The 15,809-nt window shown below is 45.3% G+C and overlaps 2 protein-coding genes across 2 annotated transcripts in view; one reads left to right on the top strand and one right to left on the bottom strand.

Moving 5' to 3' along the window:
• Positions 1-571: 571 nt before the first annotated feature.
• Positions 572-8,766, top strand: LOC311146304 (uncharacterized protein; the record flags this gene model as incomplete). The annotated part of the gene is made up of 5 exons (XM_084182794.1): positions 572-682; positions 1,653-1,779; positions 6,602-6,692; positions 8,382-8,500; positions 8,590-8,766. The coding sequence occupies 5 exons, from the start codon at positions 572-574 to the stop codon at positions 8,745-8,747; spliced, it is 606 nt and encodes a 201-aa protein (XP_084038920.1). The 3' UTR covers positions 8,748-8,766.
• A 3,070-nt stretch (positions 8,767-11,836) lies between these two features.
• Positions 11,837-15,809, bottom strand: part of LOC311147161 (tyrosine-protein kinase JAK1-like) — a 37,082-nt gene continuing 33,109 nt past the window's right edge. Inside the window, exons 23-25 of the mRNA XM_084183797.1 lie at positions 15,099-15,216; positions 14,560-14,670; positions 11,837-13,797 (exon numbers count right to left, since the gene is read on the bottom strand). Of these exons, the coding sequence (XP_084039923.1) occupies positions 13,672-13,797; positions 14,560-14,670; positions 15,099-15,216 (355 nt within the window). The 3' untranslated portion in view covers positions 11,837-13,671. The remainder of the gene's footprint in view (positions 13,798-14,559; positions 14,671-15,098; positions 15,217-15,809) is intronic.

Here is a 15,809-nt window from a genome sequence, read left to right as displayed (position 1 = left end):
TATGTATCCATCATATCTTAAGATATTAGGTCATTCCACTTGTGTGTGCTCATAAGAAGAAATCTCTCACAGGAAACAAGTGTGTATTCATGTCACCTTCAAATAACCAGTGAAGCGCTGAAAGTTTTTATTTCTTTTTTTTGGACAAGGGATTGGAGGCCAAGCCAGTAAGTGACAGCCTGCTTGAATGGGAGGCTAAAGTGGAGGGACTGAAGGACACTTTGTGGGAAGGTGTGATATGGCCATGAAGTGTTCAGCATCCACAAAATAATATTGATGATGATGATCAGCTAGTGACGATGATTACATGGTGTCTACATTTAGGGCTTGGTGTCTGAACTACCAAAATCATTAAAAAAAGAAGAAAAAAAAAGCAAATTCGTTTTCAAATCTATCTGTTCTATAAGGTGCTGTTTTGCTGCTGACATTGCATTTCAGTGAGGCTTACAACTCTGTCCCTCCAACTGTCGAGTTCAACGCCATCCCTTTCCACCCCAATGGTGAGTTCCCGACAATATCTATTGCCATAATAGTGTCATAAAAAGGAAAAGTGTTTCATTTCACCCTGTACATGTCTGTTGTGACTGAAGTGGACAAGGACACAGGTAGCCCATGTATCCCCTGCCTGGACAGCGAGTGGAACCCCAGCATCTCAATCAGCAGTATTCTTCTCAGCATCCAGGTTGGCACTCACGTTACTGCACATTTTGAGATACAGCAGCCTGGTCTCATAGACTAGACGTAACATAGTAAACGCAAAGGACACTTATATGGTTATGTTATGTTTGGTATGGTTACGTAAGACAGAAGGTTACTTAAGGCTAAAATGAAAGTAGGGTGGTTGGTCGGAACAGATCGGTGGGCGTATAACACGTCGTCTAGCAACCCAAAGGTTGCATGTTTAAATCTCATCACGGACAACTTACGCATTTTAGTGAATTAGCTACTTTGTAACTACTTACTACTTGTTAGCTACTTTGCAACTTCTTAGCATGTTAGCTAACCCTTCCCCTAACCCTAACCTTAACCCTTTAACCTAATTCTTAACTTTAACCCTAACCTTAACCCCTACCCTAGTTAACGTTAGCATTAGTCACCTAGCCACCTAGCTAACGTTAGCCACAACAAATTAGCGCAAATTCATAACATATTTTAGGAATTGCAATTGCTAACATATTATACAAATTGTAATTCGTAACATATCATATGAAATGGATGATGGACATCCACAAATGAATACCATACGAAACGTAACATATCATACTAATTGGTATCGTACTATTTGGAGTGTCCCGGATTTACATTTACTATGTAATGTCTACCCCAGAGTCCAGGTTGGATACAGCCCTTCCATATAACCAGTCACTTTATATAGAGTAGCGACAGTAACTAGGGCCTGAAGGAATTTGCAGGATTATCTTTTATCAACATTTTAATTGCAATGTTGTTGTCTGTATATTTAATAAATTAGACTGCATTTAGTTTAATTTTGTTGCAGTATTTGGTGCAATTGTTAGTCTATTGTGATAAAGATAGAACTATTACATACTCGTTTTAAAAAAGCCCTGCCACTTGCAGTGTTCATAGACCCCATAGTAGTAGTGTAGTAATATCAAGTCTCTGTATGGTCTCCTCTCCTATGTCCCCTCTAGACCATGCTGTCCAACCCAGTCCTGGAGGGAGCGGTGAACCCCGAAGCTGCTGACATGCTCTGGTCCAGCCCATCCACCTACCACCGTGTGGTGCTGGACTGTGTCAAGGCCAGCCAGGAACTGGAGAGTGAGTGAGCGCCACCTAGTACAAAGATTAGCTATTGATTACATTGGGCTACGTTACAAAGCTAAACTGTAAAAAAAAAAAAAAAGGCAACCAGCTGCAATAGGATTGTGAGTTTGCTCAGCAAAAACTCGCAACAAAAAGTTTGTGTGAAAATCCTATTGCAGATGGTTGCCTTACAATTGCCTTTACAATTGTACGTTGACTCAATTTTACAGTGTATGCTAATGTTATCATTATCTAAATAAATGCAAGAATTACCATAAACTTTTACAATACTGTAAGACACAAACGGCAGCATTATTTTTCTTTTTAAATGCTTCCTATTGGTTAGAGAGGAACATTGGATGCTTTAACACCAGAAGTGCTCCCATCAAAAAGCAGCAGTGGTGGAAAAAGTACACAATTGTCATACTTGAGTAAAAGTAAAGATACCTTAATAGAAAATGACTCCGGTAAAAGCGAAAGTCACCCAGTAAAATACTACTTGAGTAAAAGTCTAAAAGTATTTGATTTTAAATATATTTAGTTATCAAAAGTTAAATGTAATTTTAAAAAATATACTTAAGGATCAAAAATAAAAGTATAAATAATTTCAAATTCCTTTTATTAAGCAAACCAGACGGCATGATTTTCTTTTTTTCTTTTTATTTACGGATAGTCAGGGGCACACTCCAATACTTAGACATCACTTACAAATGAAGCATTTGTGTTTAGTGAGTCCACCAAATCAGAGGCAGTAGGGATGAGCAGGGATGCTGTCACGATCGTCGTTAGATGAAGCGGAACAAGGCGCAGCGTGATATGCGTACATTCTTTTATTGCAGTACACAACACGAACCAAAACAACAAAACAAACGATACGTGATGTCCTGGGTTGAACACAAACCTTCCGGAACAAGATCCCACAATAAACAGTGCCAAACAGGCTGCCTAAGTATGGTCCCCAATCAGAGACAACAAGCTACAGCTGCCTCTGATTGGGAACCACCCTGGCCAACATAGAAATACACAAACTAGAACAAAACATAGAAAATAACACAGAAAATCCACACCCTGGCTCAACATATAAGAGTCCCCAGAGCCAGGGCGTGACAGTACCCCCCCCCCCCCCCAAAGGCGCGGACTGCGACCGCGGCAACCAAACACAAGAGGGTAGGGGCCGGGTGGGCATTCCGCCTCGGAGGCGGATCCGGCTCCGGGCGTGACCACCACTCTCTCTCTACCCCCCCCGTAGCGCCCCTGGTCTGGTCTGGCCCCGCTGGCCGGAGCTGGACTGGACATCGGTGGAGCGGATTGCTCTGGCTCCGGTGTGGAGCAGCTGACCGGTGCCGGACCAGGACTGACGACGCGCACCACTGGCTTGGTGCGGGGAGCAGGAACGGGCCGGACCGGGCTGACGACGCGCACCACTGGCTTGGTGCGGGGAGCAGGAACGGGCCGGACCGGGCTGACGACGCGCACCACTGGCTTGGTGCGAGGGACAGGAACAGGCCGGGCTGGACTGTGGAGACGGACTGGAGGTCTGGAACGGAGAGCTGACACAACCCGTCCTGGCTGAATGCCTATTTCCACACACTCTGTGTGAGGCATCAGCACAGGACGTACAGGGCTGTGCACTCGTACTGACACTACAGCACGTGGCACTGGCGCAGGATATCCGGGACCGAGGAGGGGTACTGGAGGCCACGAGCGTTGAGCCGGCACACTCCTTCCTGGCTGCATGCCCACCTTAGCAAGACACGTGCGTGGTGCTAGCACAGGACGTACAGGACTGTGCCGGAACACTCGCGGCACAGTACGTAGCTCCGCATAACTCGGAACCTGCCCAGTCTCACGCTGCCTAGCCTGAGTACGGGAAGTTGGCTCTGCTCTACCTCTATGCTCCGCCAACCACCCTTCCAGCCCCCCAAACCTGATGGCCTCCTCTCTTAGATCGCCGATGCGCCCTGTAGCTGCCTCCAGCAGCCCCGTCGTCCACGCCGTGTGCCCCCCCCCCAAAAATGTCTTGGGGTTGCCTCTCGCGTGTCCGTCGTCGGCACGGTTGGTGCCGTTTCTCCTCTCTTGCCAGGGCCTGTACCTTTGCCCAGGGCCCTCTGCCCGCGAATATGTCCTCCCAAGACCACCATTCGCCCACCTGGGACATCGCCAACTCCTCCTGCTTGGCACGCTGCTTGGTCCTTTTATGGTGGGATCTTCTGTCACGATCGTAGTTAGATGAAGCGGACCAAGGCGCAGCGTGATATGCGTACATTCTTTTATTGCAGTACACAACACGAACCAAAACAACAAAACAAACGATACATGAAGTCCTGGGTTGAACACAAACCTTCCTGAACAAGATCCCACAATAAACAGTGCCAAACAGGCTGCCTAAGTATGGTCCCCAATCAGAGACAACAAGCTACAGCTGCCTCTGATTGGGAACCACCCTGGCCAACATAGAAATACACAAACTAGAACAAAAGATAGAAAATAACACAGAAAATCCACACCCTGGCTCAACATATAAGAGTCCCCAGAGCCAGGGCGTGACAGATGCTCTCTTGATAAGTGCATGAATTGGACCATTTTCCTGTCCTGCTAAACATTCAAAATGTAACGAGTACTTTTGTGTGTCAGGGAAAATGAATGGAGTAAAAAGTACATTATTTTCTTTAGGAATGTAGTGAAGTAAAAGTTGTCAAAAATATAAATAGTAAAGTACAGATAACCCAAAAAACTACATAAGTAGTACTTTAAAGTACTTTACACCACTGGAAAGCAGAGTTCATTACAGCATTACAGAACGGTGCTCCCCTCACAAAGGGAAGAGCAGGTTGCCACTGAAGGTGCTGTAGTTATTAGTGCTGTCATAGAGCCCTTTCCCCGAGGGGAGACGGACGTAGACCACATCCCAATTGTCCAGCTCTAGAGACAATGACTTTGAAACATACTTATCTTGATGGTCAGTGTGTACATAATTATACACAACTGTTTGGTCATTGTGGAACAGGCCTACTCTCATGGTTTGCGAACTGCGGTATTACCCAGGCACTGTATCTGAAGTAGTAGACTACTCTCACTGGTGCTGGGAAGACACCTGTAATTGGGTTATAGGCCGCTCCAATGTCGGTGATGACTCTCTTGTAGATCAGTTGGGATTCAGTATTGAATGGTCCTACAATTCCTGAATCAGTCAAACCAGCAGAGAACATATTGTCTGTGTTCTCCCTCTTCAGCTCCTCTACCTCCCTTTTACTGGCTGTCACTCTGGCCTCCATGGCTGCATTCTTTCTCTCCAGCTCCTCCATCTTGTTTTTCTGGAGCTGCAGTTCAGACTTGGTGATGCTCATCTCCTCTCTAAGTGCTGTCAGCTACTTTTTCCTGCTCCTCCTTCGCACTGGCTGTCACTCTGGCCCCCATTGGCTGACGGTTTAGCTGCTTGGGCTTCGTTTCCGTCTTCAGCTCCTCCACCTACAGTACTTCTTGGTGAGTCGAAGCTCAAATCGTTGGTCCTCTGCCAGGTCCTCACTGTCTTTCAGTCTGGCCTCCATGTTCCTCAGTTCAGTCTTGGTGACACTCAGCTCCACTTTCTGCTCCATCACCATGTCTCTCAGCTCCTTCAGCTCTGCCCAGATGTCAGGGGGGGTGGTGGTCTGGCTGCTTGTCTGTTTGTGGGTGGTCTATGTAGCTTCAGTCTCTTGGCACTCGATCAAACTCTCTCTGACCCCTCCACTCTCTCCCTGAGCCCATGACCCCATGACCCCAGCCAGACAGAACAACAACACCAACAGAGCTACACCACCTCTCATTCTGAAACGATGCCTCTTCAGAAATAATGTCGTTTTTGTGGCTCAGTTTCCTTCTCTTTTTACACACTCATAACGTAGTGCGCCAACGCCTGAGAATTTAACACGCTTCTGATGTAAGATGTGAAACTACAGCCACGTATTCTGGTAAGGTGAAACACTGGGTGAGCTGACCTCATAGCAGGTCATTTGAATCTGTCACTGTAAAAGGCTGTGGGATAACTCCACCTGTTATTCAGTTGAAGGTCTCCCCCCCCCCCCCCCACTGGCGGTGGATTTGCGTCCTTTGCTGATTTTATTAGTTTGGTACCATGGGGTAGGCTACTTTATATTCCACTGTGTTTTGTGTTTTTGTTATTGAGTTGAAGAGTCTGTGGTGGTTGCTTCACTTTCGGTCTTCAAATATGAAATTAAAACGTATTTCAAATGATTTACCGCTGGATGCCGCTAGTCTATTCTATTCTAAGATAAGGCTATCATATCCCATCTCACACTGATCTGTCTATTATGACCACCCCCCTGTAGGGAACAGGAAAGCTGTGCAGTTGGACTCACAGAACAGGTGAGAGAATATCTCCACTTTCCATGTGCTCATCTCTTTCATTTACAGAATCATTTTTCTCTTCGTTCCCTTGATTGATTAGTTAATTCACAATGATAGAACTGACATTACGGTATTATGTTATGTTTTATCCCCTTTTTTTTTGTGATGACACATTCAAAGTGAAAACATTGTGAATTTCTTGCGTAGTATCATAATAGTACTATACTCTTGACTTCTGTAGTTACACTAGTTTAGTGTAATATTCTGTGTTCCATGGCTAAATGTAATGCCTCAAGGCTTGTGAGGAGAATCCCTTTTGAGGATTATCTGAAGACGTGGACAAAGATGGCCACAACTAAAGCTGGCTCGTGGATGAGGAATGAATGTATGTATTTCTATCTAAATACACAAACTCCTCATGATTAGGAGTTAGCCTGTTAAAAGATGATGATACAAGTTACTATGAGTGCTACCTGATGTTGTATTCCAGCCCTGGAGGATCTCATCAAGCGCCCAGAGACCTTTGCCATGTATTATGGGTCACCAGACAAGGAATCTCCCATGGGTCCACAGCGTGAAACGTAAGTCTGTTTACTCTGAAGATAAAGAAGGTTACCTCTTGGCTTGTATTGCTGTGTAAGAAACACAAATACTGTCGGTACTTGTCTGATTTCCCATAGCTGCTGCCTTTCCAATATGGTTGGGTTTTGCATTGTCTTTCCAGAATTCCATGGCTATACAAAGGCAAACATCTCAATCATTCGCAAATGGAAACGTATTTCTCTTGTTTTTTTTAAACTCTCAAATAACCAGATGTGCTTTGTGACAGGTTCAGAGCCTTAATAACCAGATGTGCTTTGTGACAGGTTCAGAGCTTTAATAACCAGATGTGCTTTGTGACAGGTTGAGAGCCTTAACAACCAGATGTGCTTTGTGACAGGTTCAGAGCCTTAACAACCAGATGTGCTTTGTGACAGGTTCAGAGCTTTAATAACCAGATGTGCTTTGTGACAGGTTCAGAGCCTTAACAACCAGATGTGCTTTGTGACAGGTTCAGAGCCTTAATAACCAGATGTGCTTTGTGGCAGGTTCAGAGCCTTAATAACCAGATGTGCTTTGTGACAGGTTCAGAGCTTTAATAACCAGATGTGCTTTGTGACAGGTTCAGAGCCTTAATAACCGGATGTGCTTTGTGACAGGTTGAGAGCCTTAATAACCAGATGTGCTTTGTGACAGGTTCAGAGCCTTAACAACCAGATGTGCTTTGTGACAGGTTCAGAGCCTTAATAACCAGATGTGCTTTGTGACAGGTTGAGAGCCTTAATAACCAGATGTGCTTTGTGACAGGTTGAGAGCCTTAATAACCAGATGTGCTTTGTGAAGGTTGAGAGCCTTAATAACCAGATGTGCTTTGTGACAGGTTCAGAGCCTTAATAACCAGATGTGCTTTGTGACAGGTTGAGAGCCTTAATAACCAGATGTGCTTTGTGACAGGTTGAGAGCCTTAACAACCAGATGTGCTTTGTGACAGGTTCAGAGCTTTAATAACCAGATGTGCTTTGTGACAGGTTCAGAGCCTTAACTACCAGATGTGCTTTGTGACAGGTTCAGAGCCTTAATAACCAGATGTGCTTTGTGACAGGTTCAGAGCCTTAACTACCAGATGTGCTTTGTGACAGGTTCAGAGCCTTAATAACCAGATGTGCTTTGTGACAGGTTCAGAGCCTTAATAACCAGATGTGCTTTGTGACAGGTTGGGAGCCTTAATAACCAGATGTGCTTTGTGACAGGTTGAGAGCCTTAATAACCAGATGTGCTTTGTGACAGGTTGAGAGCCTTAATAACCAGATGTGCTTTGTGACAGGTTGAGAGCCTTAATAACCAGATGTGCTTTGTGAAGGTTGAGAGCCTTAATAACCAGATGTGCTTTGTGACAGGTTCAGAGCCTTAATAACCAGATGTGCTTTGTGACAGGTTGAGAGCCTTAATAACCAGATGTGCTTTGTGACAGGTTGAGAGCCTTAATAACCAGATGTGCTTTGTGACAGGTTGAGAGCCTTAACAACCAGATGTGCTTTGTGACAGGTTCAGAGCTTTAATAACCAGATGTGCTTTGTGACAGGTTCAGAGCCTTAACTACCAGATGTGCTTTGTGACAGGTTGGGAGCCTTAATAACCAGATGTGCTTTGTGACAGGTTGAGAGCCTTAACAACCAGATGTGCTTTGTGACAGGTTGAGAGCCTTAACAACCAGATGTGCTTTGTGACAGGATCAGAGCCATAATGTATGGTACCGTGCGCCAGCCTAAGAAGACAGAACCAGTGAGTGAGGGGAGACAGGCGAGGATGGACCAAATGAGAAAGATTTACCTCCTCTACAGAGCACCAGGTAAGTCCATGATGAATTCAGTGTGTGTGTGTGTGTGTGTGTGTACTTTGAGCAGTGACAGAGCCCATATTTTATGTGTGTCCTTGTAGACATGCTGGCCCCTCAGGTGAGTGTGCAGGGAGACACCATGTTCTCCAGGGATCTCTGTAGAGCCCATGACAGACAGCAACAGGACCTCTGGGAGAACGAGGTGGACAAACTGGTGGCCTGGACACACTCACTGTCATTCGAGGAGTTGGAGGACTGATGCCTCCACGTGCACTAACACGTGCACGTATACACACACACACACACACACACACCTTGCAATTGGATACACTTGACCAATAAAATGTAAGGACTTCTTGTACTTTGTTTACTATTATAGAACATTAATACCAAGGGTAATCAATTACACCATTTTGATCCTAACAGATGAGGCTTTAGAGGATTCAATCAGATCAGCGTTAACCTGCGTTAGCCGACAAACGCATAGCCTTTTCATTGCTTTTGTTAAGGCGGTGTCGGAGGTGTAACTACGTTAGAGCTGTCGAATCCACAAGCTCCTGGCGTTACCTATCGCAGACGCTGCCATTAGATGCATCGAGTCGCATGAGTAGAAATCCCTGCGCACGAGTTCGAACACTGGAATGTGTGATGTAATCTACACCTTGATTAGGCTCACAGCTCTTAACGCAGTTACACCTCCGACACCGCCTTAACAAAAGCAATGAAAAGGCTATGCTTTTGTCGGGCTAACGCGGGTTACCGCTGATCTGATTGAATCCTGGCCTTAATGTCTTTCATCCTAACACAATGAACTAACTCACTCGTCCATAAAGGTCCTGTTACTTGCACTGTATCCATAGCATCCATAAAGGTCCTGTTACTTACACTGTATCCATAGCATCCATAAAGGTCCTGTTACTTACACTGTATCCATAGCATCCATAAAGGTCCTGTTACTTACACTGTATCCATAGCATCCATAAAGGTCCTGTTACTTACACTGTATCCATAGCATCCATAAAGGTCCTGTTACTTACACTGTATCCATAGCATCCATAAAGGTCCTGTTGCTTACACTGTATCCATAGCATCCATAAAGGTCCTGTTACTTACACTGTATCCATAGCATCCATAAAGGTCCTGTTACTTACACTGTATCCATAGCATCCATAAAGGTCCTGTTACTTACACTGTATCCATAGCATCCATAAAGGTCCTGTTACTTACACTGTATCCATAGCATCCATAAAGGTCCTGTTACTTGCACTGTATCCATAGCATCCATAAAGGTCCTGTTACTTACACTGTATCCATAGCATCCATAAAGGTCCTGTTACTTACACTGTATCCATAGCATCCATAAAGGTACTGTTACTTACACTGTATCCATAGCATCCATAAAGGTCCTGTTACTTACACTGTATCCATAGCATCCATAAAGGTACTGTTACTTACACTGTATCCATAGCATCCATAAAGGTACTGGTACTTACACTGTATCCATAGCTTGTGAAAAGGAAAACAAATCAATACTGTACTATAGAAAATATAGAATACGACAACAACATGCATTTGAAGGTCACAATACAGTGGGGGAAAAAAGTATTTAGTCAGCCACCAATTGTGCAAGTTCTCCCACTTAAAAAGATGAGAGAGGCCTGTAATTTTCATCATAGGTACACGTCAACTATGACAGACAAAATGAGAAAACAAAATCCAGAAAATCACATTGTAGGATTTTTAATGAATTTATTTGCAAATTATGGTGGAAAATAAGTATTTGGTCAATAACAAAAGTTTCTCAATACTTTGTTATATACCCTTTGTTGGCAATGACACAGGTCAAACGTTTTCTGTAAGTCTTCACAAGGTTTTCACACACTGTTGCTGGTATTTTGGCCCATTCCTCCATGCAGATCTCCTCTAGAGCAGTGATGTTTTGGGGCTGTCGCTGGGCAACACGGACTTTCAACTCCCTCCAAAGATTTTCTATGGGGTTGAGATCTGGAGACTGGCTAGGCCACTCCAGGACCTTGAAATGCTTCTTACGAAGCCACTCCTTCGTTGCCCGGGCGGTGTGTTTGGGATCATTGTCATGCTGAAAGACCCAGCCACGTTTCATCTTCAATGCCCTTGCTGATGGAAGGAGGTTTTCACTCAAAATCTCACGATACATGGCCCCATTTATTCTTTCCTTTACACGGATCAATCGTCCTGGTCCCTTTGCAGAAAAACAGCCCCAAAGCATGATGTTTCCACCCCCATGCTTCACAGTAGGTATGGTGTTCTTTGGATGCAACTCAGCATTCTTTGTCCTCCAAACACAACGAGTTGAGTTTTTACCAAAACGTTATATTTTGGTTTCATCTGACCATATGACATTCTCCCAATCCTCTTCTGGATCATCCAAATGCACTCTAGCAAACTTCAGACGGGCCTGGACATGTACTGGCTTAAGCAGGGGGACATGTCTCGCACTGCAGGATTTGAGTCCCTGGCGGCGTAGTGTGTTACTGTTGGTAGGCTTTGTTACTTTGGTCCCAGCTCTCTGCAGGTCTTTCACTAGGTCCCCCCGTGTGGTTCTGGGTTTTTGCTCACCGTTCTTGTGATCATTTTGACCCCACGGGATGAGATCTTGCGTGGAGCCCCAGATCGAGGGAGATTATCAGTGGTCTTGTATGTCTTCCATTTCCTAATAATTGCTCCCACAGTTGATTTCTTCAAACCAAGCTGCTTACCTATTGCAGATTCAGTCTTCCCAGCCTGGTGCAGGTCTACAATTTTGTTTCTGGTGTCCTTTGACAGCTCTTTGGTCTTGGCCATAGTGGAGTTTGGAGTGTGACTGTTTGAGGTTGTGGACAGGTGTCTTTTATACTGATAACAAGTTCAAACAGGTGCCATTAATACAGGTAACGAGTGGAGGACAGAGGAGCCTCTTAAAGAAGAAGTTACAGGTCTGTGAGAGCCAGAAATCTTGCTTGTTTGTAGGTGACCAAATACTTATTTTCCACCATAATTTGCAAATAAATTCATAAAAAATCGTACAATGTGATTTTGTGGATTCTATTTTCTCAATTTGTCTGTCATAGTTGACGTGTACCTATGATGAAAATTACAGGCCTCTCTCATCTTTTTAAGTGGGAGAACTTGCACAATTGGTGGCTGACTAAATACTTTTTTCCCCCACTGTATGTTTGAGTTACTGTATGTGGAAAAGTAAATATTTGTTTATTTAACCTTTATTTAAGCAGGTAAGTAATTGAGAACACGTTCTCTTTAACAATAATGACCTGACCAAGATGGGGCAATAACCGTGCCGCAAAGCAGACCGGTGTATACATACAGACAGACAGACAAACCAGACATTTATTAAAAAGCTAAAAGACATATTTACAACACATAACATTAAAACACCTACAGGGGACACAACTAATAGCTACTGAGTCTAAAAGCAGTCACGGGTAGATAACCAGGTAATGTAAACTGATAATGAAACTGAGGATGGAGATTAATAATTGGTTGAGTTGTACATCCTGTTGGAGTTTATTCCAGTCAGTAGCAGCAGAGTGTTGAAATGTTTTGGAGCCAGAGTTGGAGCCGGATGTGGGAACAGACAGGGAGAGGTAGAGTGTAGAAGGACTGGGAGAAGGACAGGGAGAAGGACTGGGAGAAGGACTGGGAGAAGGACTGGAGTTTAGAGAGCTAGAGTGTAGGTAGGCTGTAGAAGGACTGGGAGAAGGACAGGAGTTTAGAGAGCTAGAGTGTAGGTAGGCTGTAGAAGGACTGGGAGAAGGACAGGAGTTTAGAGAGCTAGAGTGTAGGTAGGCTGTAGAAGGACTGGGAGAAGGACAGGAGTTTAGAGAGCTAGAGTGTAGGTAGGCTGTAGAAGGACTGGGAGAAGGACAGGAGTTTAGAGAGCTAGAGTGTAGGTAGGCTGTAGAAGGACTGGGAGAAGGACAGGAGTTTAGAGAGCTAGAGTGTAGGTAGGCTGTAGAAGGACTGGGAGAAGGACAGGAGTTTAGAGAGCTAGAGTGGGGCTTTGCCAGTAAGGGTTTTGTAAGTAAGGGTGAACCAGTAAATTTGTCATCTGCTTGTGAGGGATGGTAGGCCAAACTGCTCATAGAGAGAAACCGTGGCAGGTGCGGTAGGGGGCTCCAGTGGGAGAGAACAGTGGGTGCGGTAGGGGGCTCCAGTGGGAGAGAACAGTGGGTGCGGTTGGGGGCTCCAGTGGGAGAGAACAGTGGGTGCGGTAGGGGGCTCCAGTGGGAGAGAACAGTGGGTGCGGTAGGGGGCTCCAGTGGGAGAGAACAGTGGGTGCGGTAGGGGGCTCCAGTGGGAGAGAACAGTGGGTGCGGTAAGGGGCTCCAGTGGGAGAGAACAGTGGGTGCGGTAGGGGGCTCCAGTGGGAGAGAACAGTGGGTGCGGTAGGGGGCTCCAGTGGGAGAGAACAGTGGGTGAGGTAGGGGGCTCCAGTGGGAGAGAACAGTGGGTGCGGTAGGGGGCTCCAGTGGGAGAGAACAGTGGGTGCGGTAGGGGGCTCCAGTGGGAGAGAACAGTGGGTGCGGTAGGGGGCTCCAGTGGGAGAGAACAGTGGGTGCGGTAGGGGGCTCCAGTGGGAGAGAACAGTGGGTGCGGTAGGGGGCTCCAGTGGGAGAGAACAGTGGGTGCGGTAGGGGGCTCCAGTGGGAGAGAACAGTGGGTGCGGTTGGGGGCTCCAGTGGGAGAGAACAGAGGGTGTGGTAGGGGGCTCCAGTGGGAGAGAACAGTGGGTGCGGTAGGGGGCTCCAGTGGGAGAGAACAGTGGGTGCGGTAGGGGGCTCCAGTGGGAGAGAACAGTGGGTGCGGTAGGGGGCTCCAGTGGGAGAGAACAGTGGGTGCGGTAGGGGGCTCCAGTGGCTAACCTAATGGCGGAGTGGTACAGTGTCCAGTTTTCAATCTAGCCTAAATGTGTTTCCCTATTGTAAAAAAAGATATTGCTTTTATCTTTTGACAAAAGTGAGCTTTTGTCTGTGCTTTCTGTATGTCTTTGTCTGTATGTCCATCTTTGCTGGCTGTGTTTTCATCCATCCATCCACCCGTCTATCTATCTATTTGGATAAAAGTGTCTGCTAAATGGCATATATATTATTATTATAATATGAATTATATTATTATCTATCCATCTATGTGTGAGCTTTGTCAGGTCAGACAGCCAGTCTATCTCCTCCATGCATCTCGTTCAGCAGCAGCTCCAGCTCTGTGATCAGGCCTTTGAACTGAATCCTGTTCTCCGGGGAACTCTCCCAACACCTCCTCATCAGAGAGTATACCTGCGCACACACACACACACACACACACACACACACACACGGAAGAGCAAAGATCAGAGACCAGATAGAAAGATCTTCTTTGGTCAAGAAGCAGCAAAAAAGGAATATGATGAAAGGTCAAAACATTGACCTAAGGGTCAAAACGTTGTTATGATAAACACACCTGGGAAGACATGTTAATCCCAGTGTATGCAGTTTTCCTTTTTATGCTAATGTACATTGACTTTGATACCCAGCACCTGCTCAAAGCCATTGGATGTGCAGATTGGTCTATTCCCACTCATTCCTATTGAGGGTCGTTTTTTTTTATATAGGTGTAGGATCTTAATTTGATCACCCTGTTGTTGCAGGACATTTCCTGCAGAAAATTCAAGGTTTGAAAAGGCTTCTAAAGTTTGTAATTTCCACTTTAAAATGTCAGACTTGATTTGTCCTAACTAAGAATTTATCAACCCCTACAAAATAATTCACATTTCCTGTTGCTGTAGGATTATTTTCCTGCTGTGAGAAACTGGTCAAATTAAGATCCTATACCTGTAGAGGAACACTACTGATTTTGTATGTAGAAAGGGTGCTATTATCGTTGGTGACGCTGATCTTGGGTCAGTTTCCCCATGGTTAAGGTTATGATTGGGGGAGGGGAAGCTGAGCCTAGATCTGTACATAGGGGAAACTTCACCCCAGAGTAGTATCTTTCAGATGAAAGAGAAGGAACGACCACAGCCTTGGTGAGCAGATGACATCATTCCCCAGTTCTCTTACCGCGTCTGGGCAGCGAGGTGGACAGGGCAGCCTCCTGCCGGACATCAGCACTTCCACCAATCGGGTGAGAGTCATCTGACCCTGGGTTGGACGAAGCATCTCCAAGAATACCTGTGAACAACCATAACACCAGATCAAAACCAAAACAGATGAAACACTGGTCCTACGCTCCGCATTTCTGTCCCAACCTACACCCCAGTCTTTTCTCCCAAAGTATACACTTGTGCACTCTTCCCATGCACTTAGAAGCATTGGATTGGTACAAGCATGGGGAAGGAATTTCTAGTAATTTCCTTTAAAATCCATGAAGGGAAGTGGAAAAGTGAAGACTTCGTGGGAAAAAGCTCAGAGTATTGAACTTCTGAATGATTTGACCCCAAAACAGACAGGCGCTAGTTTGATTAGCCAAGACTAGGATACTTCTCATCAGATACATGTTAACATGTCTGACCCCTAATATTTTTTTAAATCAGCAAAGTTTAAGGAATTTGTATAAACATATTTTCATAGTGAGGTTAACAAGAGACAAAGTTATTTACCGTGGTAGGACTGCTGCTTGTCTCACAGTAGGTCAACAGCTCATACAGGGTCACTCCGAAGGACCACACGTCAGACGCAGGGTAAAACTTACAGTCCACCAGGCACTCAGGAGCATACCTACAAGGCAACACAAGGGTTAGGGCACACCGTAGCAAAATGTTTTGCAACCGAAAACAGCATTTCTTATTGGACAAGTTCAGGTAGTTCCTCCCCGTTGGGTGCCAACTGCCTAATGATCACGACCAAGGTTCATATGTACATTGTAATCACTTAGCAGAAACTCTTATCCAGAGCAAGGACTCAAGAGTACATCGACAGATTTTTCACCTAGTCAACTCGGGGATTCGAACCAGCAACCTCTCAGTTACTGGCTCAACACTCTTTACCGCTAGGCTACCTGCCGCCCATGTGAGCTAATGTCAATAGAATGAGCCCCACCCTGTTAACATAATAGGAGCGAACATCAGAATTGAATCTGATCAATCACAGATAAAGATAAATTAGTGGATTCGGCTATTTCAGCCACACCCGTTGCTGACAGGTGAATAAAATTGAGCACACAGCCATGCAATCTCCATAGACAAACACTGGCAGTAGAATGGCCTTACTGAAGAGCTCAGTGACTTTCAATGTGGCACCGTCATAGGATGCCACCTTTCCAACAAGTCAGTTCATCACATTTCTGCCCTGCTAGAGCTGCCCCGGTCAAC

Source organism: Coregonus lavaretus (genome assembly GCF_964263955.1).
Source record: "Coregonus lavaretus genome assembly, chromosome: 19".
Lineage (NCBI taxonomy): Eukaryota > Metazoa > Chordata > Actinopteri > Salmoniformes > Salmonidae > Coregonus > Coregonus lavaretus.
Note: the sequence above shows the minus strand (reverse complement) of the source record. Positions and strands in the feature narration are given on the sequence as shown.